This window comes from Thunnus thynnus, chromosome 2, assembly GCF_963924715.1.
Source record: "Thunnus thynnus chromosome 2, fThuThy2.1, whole genome shotgun sequence".
NCBI classification, from domain to species: Eukaryota; Metazoa; Chordata; class Actinopteri; order Scombriformes; family Scombridae; genus Thunnus; species Thunnus thynnus.
The window spans coordinates 32812163-32827244 of record NC_089518.1 but is presented as its reverse complement, the minus strand read 5'-3'; the positions used below and the strand labels follow the sequence as shown (position 1 = coordinate 32827244).

The 15082-nt window shown below is 39.8% G+C and overlaps 2 protein-coding genes across 3 annotated transcripts in view; one reads left to right on the top strand and one right to left on the bottom strand.

Moving 5' to 3' along the window:
* The first annotated feature begins 347 nt into the window (after positions 1-347).
* Positions 348-7114, top strand: coq5 (coenzyme Q5, methyltransferase). The gene is made up of 7 exons (XM_067570646.1): positions 348-580; positions 1853-2002; positions 2116-2340; positions 3776-3882; positions 4561-4649; positions 5779-5890; positions 6561-7114. The coding sequence occupies exons 1-7, from the start codon at positions 391-393 to the stop codon at positions 6660-6662; spliced, it is 975 nt and encodes a 324-aa protein (XP_067426747.1). The 5' UTR covers positions 348-390; the 3' UTR covers positions 6663-7114.
* Positions 7115-7617: 503 nt separating this feature from the next.
* The window catches only part of znrf3 (zinc and ring finger 3), a 71360-nt gene continuing 63895 nt past the window's right edge, over positions 7618-15082 (bottom strand). For both annotated transcript variants that reach the window (XM_067570635.1, XM_067570628.1), the window contains exons 7-8: positions 10900-11002; positions 7618-10687 (exon numbers count right to left, since the gene is read on the bottom strand). In XM_067570635.1, the coding sequence (XP_067426736.1) occupies positions 8940-10687; positions 10900-11002 (1851 nt within the window). In that variant the 3' untranslated portion in view covers positions 7618-8939. The remainder of the gene's footprint in view (positions 10688-10899; positions 11003-15082) is intronic.

Genomic DNA, 15082 nt, shown 5'->3' with positions numbered 1-15082 from the left:
AATGTAGAGTTTAATGACAATGAAGTTGATAACTTCATAACTTCTTCAGTTTCTTCCAAAAAACAAACAAACAAATGAAAAAATAATTAATAATTTTTTATGTTCAGATTACGATTCTATCCGCAGGGAATCTAAAAACAGACAAACAAATAAACAAACAGCTTTAAAGACATCTCATTTCTTGAGAAACATTGTGGACAATATTGCCAGATGTGATCATCTATATTTTTACATTGTACGATTTTATTTCTGCTTGTGTTTCATACTCCTGTACTGTTATTTGTATTGTAATATTACTGCGTTGTTAATAAAGTTTTTTAAAGGAGTTCTATGTTGCTGTCGCGTGTGAATGACGACAGACTGACGGGCAATTGAATAACCACGGTCAACATGGCGGTGTCCATGAGACAGTTGGTCCGGAGGGTGATCCGTCTCTCTAACAGAAATATTAACGTTACAGCTGGTGGAGTTTCGGGTCGGTCCGGTTGTTGTTGGGGACCGTCGTCTTGTCGTTGTTTCAGCGACAGAAACACACATTTTGGCTTCGAGACTGTGCCAGAGGCAGAGAAGGCGAAGAGAGGTGGGTGACAGCGTCCCGGAGAGCAAACCTCATTCAAAAATCTCGCTATTTATCAGCTCGTTATCTGCCGGTAAATATGCACACCGTGACGAACAGGTATTTAGATGTTTTTAAAATGCCGAAGGTCTCCTGGATAATTCGGCGTTACAATTGAACCATGAAGTGACACTTCTGCTCAATAAAACTTCTAAAAATAAAAATTAACAGGTGATTCCCACCGCTGTGCAATGAAAATATAAGTGGGAATTTTACCAAAATTTGTGATGTTTGGTGTATTATATATATGCCAAACTTAAAAGTAGTTGGCATTAATTAATATAACGTTTTAAAACATGTTGTACCAGCAGTTTTGCCTTCACAGCAACGTATTATAATGTGTCAGTTTTTTGAATGGAGTCTGTAAGGACACTAAAAGGGGCGTTTTACAGGGCTGGGACGATATGGCAAAAATATCATATCACAAAATTTTTCACAGTATTGAAAGTATGACGATATTGACGGTATTTTCATTCTTCCCTAAAACAAATGCCATTTCACCTGTCGAGCTTACATTACACATAAAATACAAAGAAAGGAAATGTGTATGCTTACTGTACATATATACGTTAATGTCTGACATTAATAGCATAAACGCAATGACTACATCCCTGTATTACTTTCAGGCTGCTTTCAGGATTTTTAAATGATATTTGTCATTTACTTGTGTAGGATTGTGTTTTATAGTAACGGACATGCAGACACATTGCTTCATACACTCAAAGTGTTGCATACTTATACAGACATATAACAAACCCTGTATATCTCTATTAACCATATACAATTTAAAAAGTATTTTGTTTGACCATATTTTATGTCTGGTTATTGCAGACATCCCATTATCCAATTAAAGATAAACTTAGTTTGTAATATACTGTAGATCACGTGAAAAATTTAGGAGTGCTTTACAGAATGACAACTCACATGAACAAAAACATGAACCCACAGATTTAAGTTCATTTGTTTATTTGTCACTTCAACTGGAAGAAATACTGTTAAAATGAAATCATGTTTCTTCAGCACCAGAGTATAAAACTGACACAAATGTCACACAAAACACAAAGTTGTCGAGACAAAAATACTAAACATTTAAAGTGGATTGGTGCATGTAAACCTCAATGCAGCAAAATATCTGAGTATATTCAAATAAAGAACTTACAGCAGAGTAAAAACATAAAACAAGCCCCGAACAGCTTCCACTGATACAGATGCTTTCTTTCCATTTTGCTTTTTCAGTGTATAAGGTATTTGAGAATGTGGCCCAGAAGTATGACATCATGAACGATGCCATGAGTCTGGGGATTCATCGACTGTGGAAGGACGCGCTGCTGCACGTCATGAACCCACAGCCTGGTGCACGACTACTGGATGTGGCAGGCGGAACGGGTAAAGAGGCTGAAACATCTCATATTTAATTTTTGTTTATGTAAGACATAAGCATAGAAATTCAACATAAAGTTTACTGAGCTTACTCCCACACTGGTATCACTCCGCTACAGGTGACATTTCTTTCCGTTTCCTGGAGTACGTTCGTTCTCAGCAAGAACGCCAGAAGAGGCGGGTGGCGAGGACCATGCAGACGCCTTCGTGGCAGGACATTTCCAACAGCTACTCCAACGAGGACAAGGACGGGCCCCAGGAATCCAAAGCGGTGGTGTGTGACATCAACAAGGAGATGCTGAAAGTGGGCAAGCAGAAAGCTGACAGCACGGGCATCAGTGCTGGTAAGTTTTCACCTGTAAAACTGCTTCAAGTGTCCCAAAAGAAAGACACCTGATCCCTGTATTTTCCCCTCAACTGGGAGGTTTCAGTGAGCATGTTTACATATACATAGATCAGGTTTTTGGGGTATCCCACTCATGTAACTGTGCACGTAAAGATTCTATGGTTACATGAGCCTGTACAAGCCCCTATCCTGGCTTTTGATTCTGATTGGGTCGTTCTGAAAGCAACTGGGATGTAAACACTTTATCCAGGTTTCTGATATGACTGGATATCAAACCTCTCTTTGTGAGAACAGGCTGAAATGTATCAAAAACTGTCCACATTCTTGGTCTTGATTAATTATTCTTTTATCATTTTTGATTTAATTCGTAATATTTTGCTCACTTTAGTTTTATTGAGGCAAAGTTCTTGTATGACTGTTTTGTGTTAAGATGAGATTAAATGCTGATGCTGATTTGAGAAGGCTTATTTTGTAAATTTGAAAATTTTTGTACAAAAACATGGTATTGATGAGGAAACTCATTAGCATGTTGGCACCAAATTGAAAAAAATAATCGTCAGCTTCATGCACATGAGCATCATGACTCAGTTTAGGGAGTAGTTAGTCAGAAAAACAAGCTATATATCTAAACATGAACTGATTTTGGTGAGAGTGACAACCTGACGCCAGTCAGAACAGAGGAGACATTGAGGATTACTTGCTGCTCTGGTCTTAATTTACTGACAAGAAGTTGGGAAAACCAAACCCACAGCGTTTGATTTAATGATTGATTGACAGTGCCAGCTGCAGCGGAGCCTCACCCAGGATTCAGTCCAGTAAATCAGGTACAGTGGCTTCATCTTGAGATAAGTCACCAAAGTGACTGATGTAGATGTTGAGGAGTAAAAACAGTCCTGCATGGACAGCAGACAGTGATGAGAAAACTGTATCTCCTCTGCTTTTCTATGTTCTATAAAAGCAGCAAATATAATCAAAGATGAGCCGAAGCTCACGGCTGTTGAAGTATTGTGCAATTTAATGTGTTCAGTGACAGAAACTGTGTTTACTGAGCTCAGATTGTGGTTGTAGAATTGATTTGACTGGATGTCAACAATCTGCAATCACTTTATGCATGAATATAAATTAATTGTGTGCAGACTTTCGTTCCCAAGCAGTGGAAGCTCAATCCTGAGCACAGCGCACAAACTGGAACCGCAGATACAAAAAACACTTTAATTATAAGTGTGCGAGACTTCTGTGCAGCCATGCGTAACCTGAACAGAGCGCACAATAATTGTTGCAGGATTACGAAACAGAACTATTGGTTCAAAACTTATCACAAGTTTGCAAACTGGAATTACAGCTTAGAAGTTCATCACATGAAAGAAACATGAAAACTTCGATCAAGTAGAAAGTTTCTGTTATTTTTGACTTTGTGCTTCTTTGTGTGTCAGGTCTGTCGTGGGTGGTGGGGGATGCAGAGGAGCTACCCTTTGATGATGACCAGTTTGATATTTACACCATCGCCTTCGGCATTCGTAACGTCACTCATATAGATCAGGTAACTGACCAGAGCATCACTGCTGCTTTCCTCTAACGCACAGAAGATCTTTGTAAGAACAAGGTGGCGCTGCAGCTCTGCATTAAGTGATTATCAGCCTGTTAACAGAACATGTTTGGATCCACAAAGCAGTGTCCATCCCTGTCAAACTGTTATTTAGCAGGAAACTGAGCATTACTGTCGACTCCTGTACTGTGATCCATTTGAATTAAAAAAAAATGGTGTCAGAAAGGTTGCATAGAAAGACGTGTGATAACATTACATATAATATGTTGATTCAAAGGCTTTAAATTCATTAAAAATCCTGGAAAAAAAATTCTTTTACCACTTTTAGTTACATTTCCATCTCATGCACATGCATTATAAGTACTCAGAGTATAATTTTTTTTAGTTATATTTATATTTAATGTATTTAGTAGCTAACAATTCTGTTCATTATTTAATAAACTCTTTTTTTATTTAACTGATTCATTTTCTATAAAATGTCAGACATTCATAAAAAATGTCCGTCATCATTTTTTAAGAAGGTGACATCTTCAAATTAACATTTCAGAAGTATAAAAACCAACAAATGTTTGGCATTTCTGCTTAATAAATGACTTAAATGATTAATTGATGATCAGAAATCTTGTTGATACATTCACTCATCATTTCAGCATCATCTCTACTTTTGTGTAGGCGCTACAGGAGGCTCTGCGGGTCCTGAAGCCTGGCGGCAGGTTCCTGTGCTTGGAGTTCAGTAAAGTGACAAATCCTGTGTTGGCAAGGTGAGGAGGAGTGTTCGCTCATGACGGATGACTTGTGAATATATATCAGCCCTGTAACTCTCAAAAGTTAGATTTATTGCTGCCGTTACGAATCCAACAACACGTTATAGCAGCTGGCTAGACACCAGGGAAAGATCTGTGCAAATCAATACATAACAGAACTAATCTTATCAGTTTCACCATGTTCTGGGAGAAGTGTTAATTATTTTCCTGCTTTGTTAAATGTGTTACTTTTATTTTTCAGTTAAGTATTTTAACCTCCTGATAATTAATGTAAACAAAGGAAAACCTGCAAAATTTAGACATTTCCAATAAACAATTAGTTTCTCCCTTGGCATTTTTGCTTGAAAAATTACTAAAATGATTAATCAATTATAAAATTAGTTAATCTGTCAATCGACTTATTGATTACTCGACTAATTGTTGCATCTATCTATCTATCTTTTTTTTTTTTACCTTACTGACTTTTGTGTCCTTCCACATCTGCAAATGTGAGAGATGACGTTAGCTTTGTTAGCTCTGGAAGGACACTGCCCTCTTCTGGTTTCGTACCACAGAGACCACCAGTAGATTTCCTCTTAAAAGTGACCTCTGGCTGCGTAGTACTCCATAACTATAACATTAATGATGGCTCTGTTCCATTAAGTGTCCCAGTAAGCCATTCCAGTAAACCAGTATGCATAATAGCAGGGCCCTGGAACTGGCTTATCTAAACGAAATGCAGCTTTTGTTAACCTGTGTTTTTCCTTCTTTATGGCACATGGTTCTGCTGTAGAGGCTGCTGAGGCTGCCAGCCTTTTAGATGATTGACCAATAATTTCATATATGCTCCAAAAGCAGTATGCTAAGGATTTACAGGTATTAAAACGCTACATGTTTTTAAAGGGCCAGACAGTCATTTCTACCTATATAAACTAGAGCTGTATTTACATGTACTGTATAATTTAAGATGTCATGGGAAAAGCATTTCATTGGAAATATAGCGATGTTTTACTCTATGAAAACAAAACTTTCCAGTCTAAGAAGACAAAACATACGTAGACCTTAGAGACATTTGGGATTGGCAGCCAATTCCAGAGAAAACAGCTTTTGACTCTTTGGCTAACTCATTTCCTCTTCCATTTTTCAGGCTTTATGACACTTACAGTTTCCAGGTAATTCCAGTTTTGGGAGAGGTGATTGCTGGAGACTGGAAGTCCTATCAGTATTTGGTAGAGAGCATCCGCAAGTTCCCTGACCAGGTTAGAAAAATGCATTCCTTTATCCCTGTCTCTCTATTATTTCCATTATCTCCATATTAAGACTATCTTAAATTATTTTATTATTTCCCTTCTTATTTTACAGCTGTTATTATACAAATATCCACCATGTTGCTTCTGTCATTTTAATTTGATGCTGTTTTGCTTTTTCTCTGTAGTTTACATGTTTTTGTTAGATATGTAGTCTTTCTTACTTACTTAATGTCTCATGATTAGACTAAAGACTGTTTTCATTCTAGATAAATCTATTGATTATGTTTTGTGATTAATTGATTGTACGTTTTAAAATTGATTTATTATACAGTCTAAAAAATGTCCAAGGTGACATCTTCAAGTGTCTTGTTTTGTCTGACCGGCAGAAATGACATTTTTATGATATAAAACAAAGATAAGCACTACTGTCTTAGAGTTAGACGCTGGAAGCAGAATTTTTTTTTTGTACTTTATAAATGACTTGAATCAGAATCTTTGCTGATTAATTGTCTGTTAATCACCTAATTGATTAAGTAATTGTTTTAGCACAATTTGCTACCGTTAACTTTTCTTCAAGCTAGTTAGATTTTCATTGGCTTCAGTTATTTGACTGCGCGGTAGTGTCGCTTTGTGGCTACAGCGTCGGTGTGTCATTTCTTCTCCTCTTTTCCTTCTGCAGGAGGAGTTTAAATCTATGATTGAAGATGCAGGTTTCTACTGCGTGCAGTATTACAACCTCACTGGCGGTGTGGTGGCTCTTCACTCTGGTTTCAAGCTGTGAGATGAACTTCTAAAACCTCCAAATGAGCAAATACACTGACTCTGTGTTTCAGGCTTTTCCGCCTGTATGACAAACTGTCTGCAGGGTTCTCAGACATATCATAGAGCAAGAAGCCTCAGCTCCTCTCCGCAGATGTCACTGCACGACGGCAGAAAATCTGAGCTCAGTGGACGTATTTATTACCTGTAAACTGTACTTTTTACCATTATTAATATAAAGAATTTCAAACTAAATTTGTTTTTGGTGTATCAGTGTTAAGACAATTGCCAAGTAACTTAAGTTTGAAGTTTTTATATGCGGTAACCAACATTTTGGTAATAAATAAAACCTACAAATGGTTTATAACTACATCAAACAACAGCTGATGACTTGTGGAAATAACGCTGAATGTAAATAATGTAAAAGGAGGACACCACAACATGAGTTACTTGAATAAAACTGTATATTTTACAGATCTTTGTACACTTTAATTACAAAACTGTATGGTACTAAAGTTTTAAAATCGGTTTTTTGGTCAGAGAAGATTTAATCGTCTTGTGTGCAATTACCATGTATATACAAAGTCTCATGTTAGTGATTTTTCTCAAAATAAAAAGCAACCAAATAACTCAAACGTTCATACACTCTGAACATAAGACATGGCTTAAAGATAAATATATTAGTAAATAAATATTCAGAGAACATATTTCCATTCATGAAAATGTGTTGCTATACAGGTACAGAAATATACACAGATTGATTTCTAGCCTTTTTTAAACATTTGTAATGGTAATGACAGAAAATAATTATATTCTTAAAAAATTAAAAAATATTAATTTTTGTACACATTTTAATCTTCTTAAGTGCTAGAAACAATAACAAAAAAAAATTAAATAGTGACTCAAGTACCCCAAAATGTTATATTTGCAGTAGGTACATATCTCTATGCAAAAGGCAAGATTAGATTCTCACTTGATTACAGCACTGGGTTAACTTATAAATAGGGTTATTTCAGAAGGATTTCCTCTGTGTAGAGAATGTGTATATTTCATAGAAACAGTATAAAAACAGTCTGCAGGACAAACAGAAAGGCATGAATGACAAGCATTGATATCACGAGTACTGTATGTATTATGCACGGCACGATATGATTCAAACGGAAAGACTGTGGTATGTAAAACTGCATTGTTTAAAAAAAAAAAAAAAAAAAAGTCACAGTACAATAAGGAACCCTTATGAAATATGAGTCTTTTCCAGCTACTTTCCTTTGGCCTTTTGATACATGCTAGAATCTTAAGAACCATAGATATTTATTAGAGCATGCCTCATGGAGGAAATCGGGTAAGTGACAGCAAAAATACACGTTTTAAGGGCTTCCAAACAAGAGGTAGAGTGCTGCACTCTACCTCTGAAGAAATCTACTGACCCCGAGACACCTTCACTTTAAGTCTGGGATTCGACCAAAAGTGGTGCAGTGTCTTTAGATATTGCTACAAATAGCTTACCAGCGTAAGGCTTTCATGTTGCTCTGGCACATCTCATACAGGTAGGCCACTACTGGACAGAAATGCAATGCATAAAACAAATTCTGTATCATATTGAATAGAGACCAGTGTCAGCCTTGCATTCACATTTCTATGCATTTTTTTTCTGTAATATATAGCTTCTTCTCCTCAGAGAAATGTGTGGGTCACAGACACTTAGACCCATTTCCCTGCTCTTGAAAAAAAAAAAAAAAAAAAAGGAAGAAAAAAAAAAAACAATCATGTCTTTCTGTTTTGGTATAGCTATGTCCGTACAACCTATTTGAGTTGGTGGTTGAAGCTTTATAGGCAGTCAGTGTTCATGTGCGCACATATACAAAATGTATACATGTAGATGTTTGTGAATTAAGAGTATACTTTTTTTTTAACTTTTAGGAAAACAAATACTCCTGTATTCCTAGATCTTACACAGAAGATGGAGTCTAGATGTTTTGTTCTTGACAAAGTCTGAAAAATCTCATAAGAAATGGGCCCAATTTCATAGCATTGAAGGGGCCTAACCCTTGATGGCAGCAGTCTGCAAATAGATGCCATTACCAACCACTCTAATTTCTGAGACATTCGTGGCCACAGGAATGAACTTGATACACTGTATATCTAGAAATAACAGGCCATTTCAGTAGAAATCCACACAATCTAAGATGAAAACATTCAGCGCTCAGAGAGCACAGTTAGAACAAGGCAACTGAGGGTTTCAATGATTGACTGACTGACTGATACGGTACCAAATACATACTTTTGACTGGACTCAAGTTCATATACCCAGACCTCCATCATTTGTTTTACTGCTTCCCAATGCATTAGGGCTTGCAGAGAGCTGAGGGTGAAACAAAGCCCTGGTCTCCTCCTCCTGAGGGTATGGCTGACCTCTTAACTGTCCTGAGGTGAAGTACCCCTCCCTGGGCTCATGTCGCTCCCCTGTCCGCACCTCTGCCTCCACTGTCACACTGACAGGCAATAAACTGCTCTGGGTCTCTGTCCCTGTGCCCATTTCACAATCTGTGTCCTCAGGAATTATGGGTATTCTCTGGTTGAGTTCGCAGCAGGCCTGTCCAGAACAGGCCTCTGAGTCTGCATGCGCATACTGCACATTAACAGCGTAGTCCTCTGTGTAGCGCCCTGCTGTGGCCCTGTGGACCTTCATCTCTTTGTAGAAACAGCAAGGCAGCCCTTCGTAGCTTACCTGCTCCGAGGAAGGGCACATGTGCTCAGAAGCAAAGTAGTTCTTGGAGGTGGAGCTCTGAAATTCCATCCCCCTGTGACAGTGTCCTGAGGCCAGAGGCCCAGCTTGGTCCAAGTCCTGCCCCTTGCACTCCACATTGGGAGGAAGCACCTCGAAGCAGCAGCTACAGGCTGCAGCCCCAAGCTCCCCTGACTCGTCTTGCGCCCCCTTCCCCCTGTCTGCTCCGGTAGCCTCTAGAGCCCCGCCTGAGGTAGTGCTAGTGTTGCTGTTCTCCCTGGGTTCCAGTGATGAGCGACTGCTGTAGTTGGGCTCCAAGCTGCAGTTGGAGAGGTGGTCCCCCGAGTTATATCCCGAAGCCCCAGGAGGAAGCTGGAGGCAGTCATGTCCCAAGGGAGCAGGGGATGATGAGTCCTCGGCAGGAACTGAGGTGCAAGCCGCAGCCCCTGCTTCCCCTGCAGAGCCCCTACACGGGCTCTTACTTCGGTAGACGTAAGGATCGTAGTCACTGCTCAGCGAGCTGCGGAAAGTAGAGCAGCTACCGTACACCCCCTGGTTGCTGACCTCAGTACAGTCCAACATGGAGTCACTGGAGGAACAGTGACACTGGCCTGAGCTGCTGCTGCTGCTGTCACTACCAGGGCAGTCAGCGAGGTAACCGCTGCACACTGAGCGGTGGCCATGGTAACAGCTCAGGCCAGAAGTGCTGCCGGTATCACCTATCCTTGAAGAAGAGGCAGGTGCCATGTGTACCACTGTGGGGTATAACAGCCCCTGCTGGAAGGCCCTGCTGTGGTGGCCCTTATGAGCTCCTCCACCGCCGAGCTGTCCTGCCATTGCAGACCCTTGGCCACCCTCAGGTTGCTGAGGGAAAGTCAACCCCTGAAAATAGTAGTGCTGGTACATAGTCTCGTACTGCGAGAAGCAGGCTGCTCGGGAGAAGTTGCGCCCGTGGAATTTGGGTCGTTTAAAAGCAGGGTGATGTGGTTGTGCTTGGTAGGCAGGGGGTCCACGGTGCTCCAGTCCGCAGTGGTGGGGGTTGAGTGAGTGGTCCAGATGGAGGGTGGGGTGGTAGCTCCGGAGGAAGGCAGACGTTGATTGGGGTGGGTACAAACCTTGAGGATCTGGGTGCTGGTCCACAGTGAGCACAGTGATGGGGTTGCCGTGGGGGTCCATGCTTGTTCTGGTTGGGTAGGCTGTCACCTGGCCTGCACGGTGCACCCTGCCAGGATAATGGACTGGCAGCACCACCCTCTGCTGCCGGCCGTGGACTGGGTTGCCAGGGTCCATGCATGCTGGTCCTGGATTTCCCTTCTTTTGCTCTGTGGAAAAAAAAATTAACATTTCGAATCTTACAAATGATAAGTACCTTTATGAACGAATGTGTTCAGTGCTGTAAATACCAAAGCAATAACAAGTCAGTCTTTTATAACAGGAAACAGTTTTTGTCCATCAGTGACATAAGTGTCACTGCTACTGACAAAGGGTTTTTCATGTAAACATCAAAGCAATTAGAAGTTGTGCACCAACTTACCGATGATGTTGTGTCTACAGTGGGGACAGGTGTGATGTTGGAGCAGCCAGGGATCGACACATTTTTTATGGAATCTGTGTGCACAGGGGATAACCCGAAGCTCCTGGAGGGGGAAATAAAAGATTTAATGGTCACTACTTGTATTGTCATCTACCAAAAATAAATAGCAGCAAAATACAGCAACAACAATAGGATAGGAGGATTAGGCTACAAATCAAAATACGCTGGTTCATTTTTGTTATTACATTAATGATTATATTGGAACTTTTAAATATGAAATATGAATATTAACCTCCAGAAAAGGTACACAGCAGGTGGACAAAAATAACAAAACATCTAAAGTAGGAGGAACACTCACTCACTTTTCTTCTTGTATTTATCTGTAATAAAATCAATGGCAACAGTCCAGCATAAACACACTGAGGTGTGAGTGAAATGTTTGTGTTGTGTCTGAGTAGGCGGTTGTTTTATTAATTTAATAAAAGAAAAACACAAGAAGAAAATCTGGCTCTTTGTTCCTACCTAGAGGCACCTTAAAGGACTTTTACACATTCAATATGAAAGATAACAGGTCGAGTCTGTTTTTTACTTCAAAACTGCCATCATAGTACAATACCCCCGCAGTTACTTTTTTTTTGTGAAACCCTGTTTTTCCTTTCAGGGTTCGCATCAGTAACTTACTACTGAAAATCACAAAGATAGCTGCACGTTGTTAATCTGATTTAGTCAAATGTGCCAAAGTACATCTCCAAGGCAATAAAATTCTTAATATTATATGTATGCCAACAGGGTTTAAATTCTCAAAGGGTGAATTTAAATGTGTGGTTGAGAGCGTGTAGATGTCCAGAGGGTGGCAGCAAAGTCTTGCAGAACCCTCAGATGTGGTGATAGTTGTGACTGCAGGAGCCAACTTCACATCATGCCACAAACAAAACTCTTAACTAGATGCCACACCACAGTACAAATACAACTTTCATACTCAATGTCACCGCTTTCTAGAACAAAACAAACAAACAGGGGTACACTTGAGGATTGATATGAAAAGAATGCAACACTTTGCATTCAGATAGAGAATTGTCATTCCAGTACACAAAAGCAGGAACACTATGAATATGAATTATAATATTCTTTTCCAGTGAGAGCTCTTTCACTGCCATAAATACTTTACTCTGTGGCTTAATGTGACTCATCTTTGGGCTCTTTTCCACCCAAGCTTTTGTTGCTTGGTTCACTGCTCAAAAACCGCTTTGATGCCATTCAGCCTTTTATATCGCCACTTCCTCTGTGCAATCCTGGCGCCATGCTTTGTTGTGTTTTCTTCTCCTCCTTACCGAAGAGACACATTACCACAAAAAAAAAAAAAAAAAAACACACACACAAAAAAAACAAAAACCCACACACACACCAACTATGTCCCCCTGGGCAGTGGGGTTTGTCCCTCCAGTGTCCATGAATGAGGATGAGCAATGCTGTTTCAGTTAACCATCAAAGTCCAAGATTAGGACACATATGTTGACAAGAAGGCCACACGCAGAAAACAGGAAGCCTAATCACAACCCGATGCACTCTGGGTACCGTTATCTCTCCAGGTGCTCTGAAAGACTGACTTAAACATCTGAAAAGGCGCCGGAAAGAATGTCACTGAAGACTGCAGTACTGTGGTCCCCAAGCACATCAGGGGAACTTCCATTCTATTGTCCACATTACTGCATTATGTTTCATGTCTGCAGAATATGCGAGGAAAAAGAAAACAAGCTCAGTGGGTAGATGACCACACAAACACTGCCAAAGCTAAGAGGCCTGGCTTCAGCATGGCCCACTTAGACAGTAAGGTGCTTTGAATAAAAATCATTCACCAAATGCAGATGGTGCATGTTACTTCTGTGTCTATTTCAAATTATCTTTCTGTATCAAAGGTCAAATGTTGCTCAAAATGCTCTTCTGGTGAAAAATGTGTATGATGACCTTGTGTGATACTCTGTTAATAATGATCAAATGTTTTATAAATGTAATGAAAAAATATTGGACATTTTCAAATGAGCAGATTGATTTAAAGTGATTTAAATCATTTTCTGTCCCTACACATCAAAACATTGTGCTTTGTACTGCAAGAAGACACAGTTCATCACTGTTTGCACTAAACAAAGTCTTCTTGTTGCAAGCGCCGTGCGTAAAATGCTTATGGTAAACAAAAATGAAAAGGATAATGAGTGGAAAATGCAAACAAGCTGCTGATTATGAGCCTCATAGTAATTTTGAATCAATACATGATTAAACTACACAGTATTAGTGATACAACGTATTGAAAATCTCTACCATTTTCATGTAAAGCTGGAAATAATCACAAAGTTTGAGAATTCAGAAATATTAAAGGATGACTCCATCCATTTTTTTCCAGGGACGAATAAGACCTGGCGGGAGTAGAGCAGCAGCAACAGTGAGTGCTCCGTCTGTGTGTGTGTATGTTAGCATGTTTAGCAGAGCAGCAGTAACAGTGCATGCTCAATCAGTCTCTGTGGCTACTGGCTAGACGGGCTAGGGGGTTTATGTTGGTTTATATGTAGCAACATCATCATGCGGAAACCTACATCAGGTCACATGGGAAGAAGTTTTTAGAGGGGCTTGGGAAAATGCCATTTTGACGCTAAAACATACGTACCTCAACCAAAATTGGAATTTTTGGATTTGAATACATATGGAACACTGCTGGGTGGCTACAGAATGATATAAAAAACTCCAAAAAACAAAAAAATAATGGACCCACCCTTTAAAAACACATGAAGTAATGTAATGTAAAATGAAGAAGAAATACTTAAGATTCTGCACCATGTCTAGGTCAGCAATCAAATTTAATCAAATGTGTGGCAATGACCAACTTAACTCCTTTGTACAAAAGGTCAGATTTCCTTGAGTTGTATTGTCATGTATTACTTGATTGCAGTTCTGCATAGCACTTCTGCCCAAGTCAAATTCCCTTCATTTATCTCATTTCATCTCTTATCTTATCTCATCCCTTCCATTGAAGCATGTGTTCAGATGACACTCAGGTGGATTTGATCTACTCATCATTCAAGTAACTCAACTTGCAGCCAGTGTTCACCTATGCTCCGGTATATATGTCTGTGCCTCAAGTTTCCAGCAGATCATTGCTTACTTAGTAGCATTGTGATAGTGGGAAACATGGCATCAGTTGTATCCAAAGCACAATCAGACAGACCAAAAGTGACCAAACCATCAGAGGATCACTACATGAAGCTTAGTTCCCTGAGAGATAGAAAAGCAACTTCACCCCAGATATAGAATTTGTTAAATAAAGACTCCAATCAGCAAAAGTACTGTCGAAAGAAGACTGTCTTCTAGTGGTCTCAGGATGAGTAGCAGTTTCTAAACCACTTCTCAGGAGGGGAAACAGGGCCAAACGCTTGGGGTTGGCTGAGAAATGCCAGCATTTCACAGTGGATGACTGGAAAAAAGTCCTATTTACTGATGAATCCAAGTTTGAGATTTATGGCAGTATCAGAAGGGTGTATGTAAGGAGACGAACAGGAGAGAGAATGATACCATGTATCAAACTGACAGTGAAACACGGTGGTGGGAATATTTAAGTCTGAGGGTGTTTTGCCTACTCTGGAGTTGGACACCTGCACCGAATCAACTACATCCTGATCAAGGAGAAGTACCACTCCATTCTTCAGAGACATGAAACACCCTCTGGTTTGCATCTTTGTGCAGAAGGATTCATACTGCAGCAGGATAATGACCCGAAACACAACTCAAAGCTTTGCAAGAACTACTTGAAGACCAAGGATTCCTGACTGTCATGGACTTTCCTCTACAGTCACCTGACCTCAACCCCACTGAACATTTATGGGGGCACTTGGAGACTGAGAAAGCCAAGCATTCTCTGACATCATAAGAAGCTCTTTGGAACATTGTCAAATCATGCTGGGATAACATGCGTCATCAGGTTTCCCACAAACTTGCAGAGTCCATGCCAGCTCGAGTGCATGTTGTCATTAAGGCAAGAGGGAGACATACCAAATACTGAGATATTCTGAAATTCACGTACACTTTTCAAAGATTCAACTTTTCACTCAAATAGTTAAGCTGATATTATCATTTTGACTTTTGGATCCCACTGTATAAACAAGACTAAACAAGAATTTTCTAATTTTATTCACTG

Bases quoted from the DNA above. Each gene is read 5' to 3' on its own strand.
- coq5 (XM_067570646.1), top strand. From the start codon at position 391: ATGGCGGTGTCCATGAGACAGTTGGTCCGGAGGGTGATCCGTCTCTCT. The intron at 2,341-3,775 runs GTAAGTTTTCAC...TTTGTGTGTCAG, and splicing joins CAGCACGGGCATCAGTGCTG to GTCTGTCGTGGGTGGTGGGG. The intron at 5,891-6,560 runs GTTAGAAAAATG...TTCCTTCTGCAG, and splicing joins TCCGCAAGTTCCCTGACCAG to GAGGAGTTTAAATCTATGAT.